This window comes from Benincasa hispida, chromosome 1 (assembly GCF_027475165.1).
Source record: "Benincasa hispida cultivar pf3 chromosome 1, pf3_genome.v1.1, whole genome shotgun sequence".
Classification (NCBI taxonomy): domain Eukaryota; kingdom Viridiplantae; phylum Streptophyta; class Magnoliopsida; order Cucurbitales; family Cucurbitaceae; genus Benincasa; species Benincasa hispida.
In genome coordinates, this window is record NC_143478.1 from 15,485,124 (window position 1) to 15,493,934 (window position 8,811).

The 8,811-nt window shown below is 32.6% G+C and overlaps 1 protein-coding gene across 1 annotated transcript; it reads left to right on the forward strand.

The window, feature by feature from the left end:
• Positions 1-6,117: 6,117 nt before the first annotated feature.
• Positions 6,118-8,544, forward strand: LOC120069651 (1-aminocyclopropane-1-carboxylate oxidase homolog). Its single transcript, XM_039021434.2, has 2 exons — positions 6,118-6,740; positions 8,175-8,544. The coding sequence occupies exons 1-2, from the start codon at positions 6,199-6,201 to the stop codon at positions 8,206-8,208; spliced, it is 576 nt and encodes a 191-aa protein (XP_038877362.1). The 5' UTR covers positions 6,118-6,198; the 3' UTR covers positions 8,209-8,544.
• The last annotated feature ends 267 nt before the right edge of the window (positions 8,545-8,811 follow it).

An 8,811-nucleotide genomic window follows, 5' to 3' on the forward strand; every position in this document is an offset into this window, starting at 1 on the left:
TTACCTAAAAAATTTGTAGACAAATTCATGAGATACAATCCAATCCACGCTTACAATCCAAAATTAAACATAAATCTAACCTAATGATACTTAAAATGTAATGAGAAAGGCAGAAAACTAGGCATCTCCTCGGCCTCCATAAAAATCAACATAGTATTTAACCTAAAACTGAAGAAAGATTAAATAGAAATCGGGGCTACTGTTGCAACACTCTTGTTGACAGCAACCCTCAAGGGTTGGCGTGACATTGCAACGTTGTTGTGACGCTCACTTGCGACAGATGCACGCACCCTTAATCTTCATAGTGTTGCAACGTTAAAGGTAGCGTTACAATGCTGCCCTGTATCTTCAGGTTCTGCCTCTTAACGTTGCACGAGCGTTAGACTTATACATGTATGAGCGTTGCGACGCTCCAAACAGGGGCAATTTGGTCATTTCTTCTCCTTTGAAGTCTGAATGCTCAAATTACCTCCAAATTTCAAATTAACCACATTTCTCATCAAATGGTCTATTCTACCTCTTGATTGCTTTGTACCTACAAAATAAGACAATTAACACATAAAATCCATTAACGAATCTAAATTAAGCTAGAAATTATAGCTCATTTTGAGATCTATTAATGTGCAACATATACGTGCCCAATGCCCAGTTATACCATATCGAAAGCATTTCTCAATATTTATTGAACTCTTATCTTGTGGAGTTTTTTCTTTATGATCATTATTCCATGTGGTTCTTTTAAAATTTGAATGATTATAAAGACCACTATGAAAAAAAAAATTATTTCTTCCTCTACAGTTATCATGACCACGACCACGACCACAATTATTAAAATTCACAACATTCATTTCAAGGAATAGTGTTGTTCCAATTAGTCTAGATTCACGATTTTTCATCCATGATTATTAAAATTCACAACATTCACTTCAGGGAATGTTGTTGTTCTAGTTGGATCAGATTCATGATTTTTTTTTTTTTAAAAAAAAAGAATCAAGAACTCATTATTTCATTCAGTCACAAGAAGACATGAAATTAGTTCAGAATATTGTTAAAAACCTTTCTCTTGATATTATTGCTGTAAGGGCATATTCAAGACATAAAATATAGAAATTGTCTTCTCCAACATATTCACATAAGTAATCTTCTTTCTGCGTAAAAACAATTTTGAACTAATTTTAAATAATGTGGAGTTGTAATCACTTATTAATTAAAATCTTGGACCCTCAAATGCATCCATTCATAACGACCTTTAGGAAGAATAACTGTTTTCTGGTGATCATGGCTCTCCTACAATTCTTCTATAAGATATAGGGATCTTTTAACATTAGATATTCTAGCTTCAATCCCTCAGGTAGATGATGACGAAAAAAAAATCATAACTTCTTCCTTTTCCTGATTGGATATTGTACTCCCTTTTTTAATTTTTTCTCTAAACTTCATAGCATCCAGACATATAATTGTTACAATTAATGTAAAGGGTTGCAAATTCTAGTTTTGTAAGATTTGTCATGGTAACACTATCACAAAACATTATATTTATATTAAAATTTTAATATATGCTAAATATACAAAACAACATTTAATTAATTAATCAAAATAAAGAGGAAAAAATGACCTACCTTCAGCGGGGGAAACAACAGGAACTTGTATTGATAACGTGTTGTAAGATTAAGAAGCAAAATGATGCACGATAACAATATTAATATTAGGGAAATATAATATATAAAATATATATAAAATAAATAAGTAACAAAAATAAAAGTAGGAAGAGTAAAAGTAAATTATGAAAATATGAAATTTCTCCAACTTCTCCAAAATTCTTTGAATTCTCACCAACGTGTGTGACTACAAAATCCACAAATGACCACTTATTTATAGGAATTTTGACAAGTAGATGTGAAACATTTGGTGTAACGACCTGACCCTCTAGGACTTAAGTTAGGCCGTTACTAAACACATGCATGCATGGAACTTAAAACGACACTCTGTTATGGTGAAATAAATGCTAATTAAATAAGGTAAATTTAAAAGACTTTGCATTTAATTTCAAATATTAAAAACAACGGTAGGGTACCCATAAATCATAAATGATAATAAATAAATCTGGAAGCGATTCTAAATAGTAAGTTTTAAACATCAACACTGAAAGCTAAGAAAAACATGAAAAGAAGTTTAAATCTCATGAGCGGAAGCATAAAACTAGTCCCAGTGGCTCGTTCATGAATTCCGCTTGTCATTCACTGGCACGTCCCTACTCTTACCTGAAACATAAACATGAGAAAGGGTGAGTATAAAATACTCAGTAAGTAACCCCACTACTAGGGCTAGGCTAGACATCTATGTCCTCTAGATACCTAATTCTAATGGAACATATAAACTGCTCTAGTCCACATGGGACACATACATACATGAAAAACTTATTTCTATCCTACTGTAGTTAAGTATGCCCACTATCTCTAGTAAGTCCCATAGGACCCACAACCTCTGGTGAATCCCGAAGGAAACACAATCTCTTACATACGCATGGTTATGCATACACCTTTTTCATGTACACATAACCACTTAATGTGTATCTCTTTCGTACAATGGTTACGTATACACCTCTTTTGTATACACATAACCCATTGAATGTGTACCTCTTTCGTACACATGGTTATGTATACACCTCTTTCGTATACACATAACCCACTAAGTATGTATCTCTTTCGTACACCCCAGATTCTCTCTATAAATGTAGGGATGCGTACCTCTTTTGTACACATGGTTATGTATACACCTCTTTCGTATACACATAACCCACTAAGTATGTACCTCTTTCGTACACCCCAGATCCTCTCTATAAATGTAAGGATGCGTACCTGTTTTGTACACATGGTTATGTATACACCTCTTTCGTATACATATAACCCACTAAGTATGTACCTCTTTCGTATACCCTAGATCCTCTCTATAAATGTAGGGATGCGTACCTCTTTCGTACACATGGTTATGTATACACCTCTTTCGTATACACATAACCCACTAAGTATGTACCTCTTTCGTACACCCCAGATGCTCTCTATAAATGTAGGGATGCGTACCTCTTTCGTACACATGGTTATGTATACACCTCTTTCGTATACATATAAACCACTGAGTATGTACGTCTTTCGTACACCCCAGTCCTCTACATAAATGTAGGGATGCGTACCTATTTCGTATCCATGGTTATGTATACACCTCTTTCGTATACACACATAACCCACTGAGTATGTACCTCTTTCGTACACCCCAGTACCCTCTAGATATGTATCACTTTCATACACACCAGCCCTGTACATCTCTTTCATGTCCTAGCGCCCTTGGACTTGCATCACTTTCATGTAGTCACATAGTTTGGAAAGGAAAAGATATTGCATCTAACTTTATATTACATATAGCGTTCACATAATCATGAATTCTTTAGCAAAACAAAATATCCTTAGAACTTACCTCAACTTGGTTAAAAAAATGCAAAACAAAATATCCTTAGAACTTCTTTAGCACACTTGAATCAACCTAAAGTTGTGGCTTGGTCCAAGACAAATTCCAATACTCGATTTAATTAACCAATATGATCACGAATTAAATCCAAAATCAATAACTTAATTTTTCCACTATCACTCTCAATCCAAAAGAATAACCATCCAATAACTTACAAAACTTACTGATCTTCACCAATTTTTTGCAAAACAAAATGGTATCTAGCTTGATGGTCAATGCCTTAAAACTTCCAAACCTTGAATATAAGTTTCAAACCAAAGAGAGGTTACTAATTTAACCCAAAATGCAAATTATAAGGAAAAATAAGTCTTACCTAAGGTTTTCCTCAAAATTCTGGCAAAGATCAGGGCAATGGCGGCCGACGGCGTGTTGACTTGTGGCTGCCATAGATAGGAAGCGTGTGTTGCTGTCGGATGACATAAATTGTTTAGGCTAACGGCTGGTAGTGAGGGTCTTGCATGAGGAGGGTTTGCGAGAGTGGGAGAGAAGGGGAATTTCTAGTTTACAGATTTTATTCAGCAGTGATTACGAACAAACCAGAGCTTCAAACGACAATCCAACCGTTCAAAATGAAACTCTATATGTGTCGAACAGGCTGACAAAATTTGAGCACTATCCAACTGTTCAAACTCTGGAAATCGACAATTTTGTGAAAGTTGTCGCTGAAAAATCGAATAGTTTTCTCCCCAATTTTTTACCTCTTTTCACTTTCATTTAATTTCGAAAAAAAACTCAATTCTTTTATTTTTTCCAAATTTTGAAAAGATAAATAAAATATTTTATCATAATATCTCCAAAATCTCCAAAGATTCTATTAAATTTAGAAATCAATTAACTTTTCAAATTAAAATTAAAGGGCGTAAGATCCATCAATTTGATACAAATTCAATAATTTCAAATATTTAAATCAATTCAAAACCACATGAAATGAATTATTTCTTTTATTATTTTTTATTTTTTTTTTAAGTTGGCCCTAAAATCCAAAATCAAAGGGAAACAAAATTCAATATTTTCAAGATAATAGTTCGAATATCTGATCAATTAAATTCAATTTAACCAATAAAAGTTTTTCAATTATTTCAATTTAACCCCAATTATCCAAATGAAATGAAATTTAAACTCAATAATTTTAGATAGTTAACTTAAATTTCCCTGAAATTCGGGATGTTACATTTGGATACTAAACATAGATTGTTGTAGGACACATGGCCAACACATGTGGTAATGGAAAAATGACATTTGACTTTGGATACTAAGTATGAGCATCTATCAAGCACCTATTTTATGATATTTATAATAAATATTATTTTGTTTGTTTTTTTAATAAAAATATATAATAATGATATATATATATTCTTTTTTTCAAAAAGGAAAAAAACTTGACACGTGCAATACACGTTTGTGTATTCTAGTCTAGTTAAATGACCCTTATTAATTATTCTCCTTGAATTAAATATGACAATTTAATTCAAGAAAGCTTATGATTTTAATTTAATAAGGCATAAGCAACCTATCAATTATTGATGATTAATTGTTTTGAGTAGAACAAAGGTAGGGTATGAGATTTTAACTTTGGCCTTCCGTAAAAATTAGCATATTTGATAAATATAAAATTTAGGCTTCATTTACTAACGATTTTTTTTTATTTATCTTTTTTTTAAAAAAAAATTTATGTTTGTTCCTTTTCAATTTCTATATTATGATTGTCATATATATTAAAGAAATACAAGTCTAATTCTGACAACCAAAATAAGTTTTTTGAGAATCACTTTTTAATTTTTAAAACTTAAACTTGTCTTGAATTTTGAAGATATGAGGAGAAAATTGATGACGAAACATTAAAATTTATGGATGAAAATAGTGATTATTCGCTTAATTTTCAAAAACCAAAAACTGAAAACTTAGATTTCGTTGGATAAATATTTAGGACCAACCATTTCATTTGTTGTTCTTGATTTTTGAAAATTAAGTCTATTTCTTCTCATTTCTTACAATGATTTGTATCTTTCTTAAATACAATGATCGAATTCTTAGCCAAATTTCAAAAACCAAAACAAGTTTTTAAAAGTTACATTTTTTAGTTTTCAAATTTTGGTTGGGTTTTCTAAACCATTGATAAAAAGAAGATAAAAAAGAAGAAATTTGAATATAGAAGTAGTGTCTATAAGATTAATTTTCAGAAATAAAAAGCTAAAAACCAGATAGTTACTAAACGGAGTCTTAATTTTTTTTATTTTTGGTTTTTGAAATTTGTGCTTATTTCCACACTAAAACATTAGAATAAATTTTATCCTTCATAAACAAAAATGTGAATTTGTAATCAAATTTCAAAAATAAAACCAAGTCTCTGGCGATTTTTTGTTTTGTTTTAAAAAATGGTTTGATTTTTTAGAACACGTATAAAACGATATAGAGCTTAATTTTTCAGAAATTAAATTAAAACGATATAGAGCTAAAAAAGACGATTCACACATGGTAGTTTTTTTAAAACATTATTGAAATCTCAGATTTAACGTTATCATTTCAAGATTCTTCTGAAGTTGACGTCTCACACGATCAAAGATATTTAAATGGAGCGAATGATGTATGAAAACCATTCACATTGTACCAAATCGGGCATTATAAGACCAACCTTTTGGATCTTCCAACTCCTTGAGAATTCCAAGTCAAAACAAAATGATCAACGTCACACCTTTCTCCAAACTTGATGAAACCTTCGACAGAGCTTCAGAACTGAAAGCCTTCGACGATACTAAGGCCGGCGTCAAAGGACTTGTGGACTCTGGCATTGCCGAGATCCCAGGAATATTCTACCGCCCACCCAAAGACGGCTCCAATTCCGGCGAGACCCCTGTTTCGAACGAACCCCATTTGGGTGTTCCGGTGGTGGATCTGGAAGATATCGATAAAGATCTATTGAAACGCAGAGAAGTGGTGGACAAAATCCGAGAAGCTTCAGAGACGTGGGGGTTCTTCCAAGTGGTTAACCATGGAGTTCCAGTGAGTGTTCAGGAGGAGATCATAAATGGGGCACATCGATTTTTCGAACTGGACATTGAAGAGAAGAAACAATATTATACAAGAGACAATAGTAAGCCTTTTTCTTACAACTGCAATTTCGATTTGTTTAGCGCACCCTCTGCTAATTGGAGGGACACCATCTTCACTCAAATGGCCCCAAATTCTCCTAGCTCCCAAGATTTGCCTCAAGTTTGCAGGTAAAACTCTGTTCATTCTTTAATTTCTCTCTGTTCTTTGCCTTTCCTTTCTTCTTTTTCTGAAATGTTTTGCTCTTCCCGTGATCCATATACCTCCGACCTTAAGAGAGAATGTATAAATTTTTTTAATCAGAGTCGGACACATATCAAACATGAGCATGCCTCTGTGTTGGACACATCTGATCACTATATATATATATATATATATATATATATATATATATATATTGTTAATTTATAGATGAGCTAGATTTTGGAGATGATGTTAGCATAATTACTTTATATCTATATTGAATAGATAAATCTTAAGATCATTTATACCAAATTGTCAAGAATAAATAACATACCGGGTTCCATTGAGAAACTAATTATTGCTTCAAGATGATGATAGACGAATATGGTCTCCCTCAACCAAATCTCCGAATGCCCTTAGTGGAATCTCTCTAAATGGGATTCAAAAAAGACTAAGTGCTTATTATTTTGATATATTGGGGACCATAGCCCTAAGATCTGGTTCAATTAGGGTTTCCATTAAACCCTAATTAACTAGGAATGAGCTTCTACTCATTAAGTCCACATTCAATCAGAAATCTAGGGTCTTCATTAATTAGATCACATAATATGACCCAATCTAATAAAATAATATAAATTATTAATCCACATACATAGCTCATACTTTAATTAAACGTATTATCATTTAAATATGTCTAACAATCTCCCACTTGGGCTATGTCTGTGTACCTGATATAATTCTTGAACCTTAAATGTGCATAGACAGGTTATTTCAATAATAGAATTCCCCCTTAGCTCAATTTGGTTCATCTCCTGTATTAGCACGGAATCAAGGCGACTTTCATCACTACTCTTATAACTAAATCTTCCTTGATCACCAATTCCAATACATTTAATGACATAGATCAAGTATGGATGGGTAGCATGGAAACTACGTGCAAAGTGATCTAGATCATGTCTGTTTCCAACTGGTCCAAATTCCTTAGTGAGATCATTCTTAAAAACTTTATGCTAAACCACATTTGCTAAACCACATGCATGATAAACAAGTTTAGATAATAAAACATAAACCATCAACTTTATTCTATATAGAAAATAAACAAAAGAAGGTCAAAGAACATCCTTAATAACAAACTCCCACAAAACCATGGAATCACAAAAGTGACTAACACCCATGTGAGCAGCATGCTCATGAAAAACTTTATGTTGTAAACCTTTAGTCAATGGATCTGCTACCATAGAGTTTGATCCTATGTGTTCTATTGAAATTTGACCATTTTGAACTCTTTCTTTAACAACAAAAAACTTCACATCTACATGTTTTGATTTCGTATTGCTTTTGTTGTTGTTGGAATACATCACTGCCGACTTATTGTTACAAAATAATTTTAGTGGTTTTTCTATGCCAACATCTATCTGCAGCTCAGTGACAAAATTACGCAACCATATTCCATGATTGGACGTCTTATAACATGCTATAAACTCCACAGTCATGATAGAAGAAGCCATAAGTGTTTGTTTAACACTTTTCCAGGATACAGCTCCTCCAGCCAACATGAAGATATAACCTGAAGTGGATTGCAAAATATCTTGGCATCCAGCATAATCGAAATCAGAATACCCAATGATCTCCAAAACTTCTGATCTTCTATAAGTGAGCATATAATCTTTTGTTCTCTATAAATACCTCATAACCCATTTTGTTGTTTTCCAATGATCAATCTCTGAGTTGCTCAAATATCTGTCTAACACTCCAACTATGAATGCAATATTTAGACGCGTACATACTTAAGTATACATTAGACTTCCAACAGTTGATGCATAGGAAACCTTTTGCATCTTCTTAGTCTCGAGTATAGTCTTGGGGCATTGACCTAAATGAAATTTATCACATTTAGCGACTAGGGTACCTCCTGGTGCACAATCTTTCATGCCAAATCTACTCAAAATCTTTTCAATGTAGTTCTTTTGTGATAATCTCAAAATACCTTGAGAACGATCTCACAATATTTCAATTCCTAATACAAATGAAGCATCACCAGGATCTTTCATCTCAAAA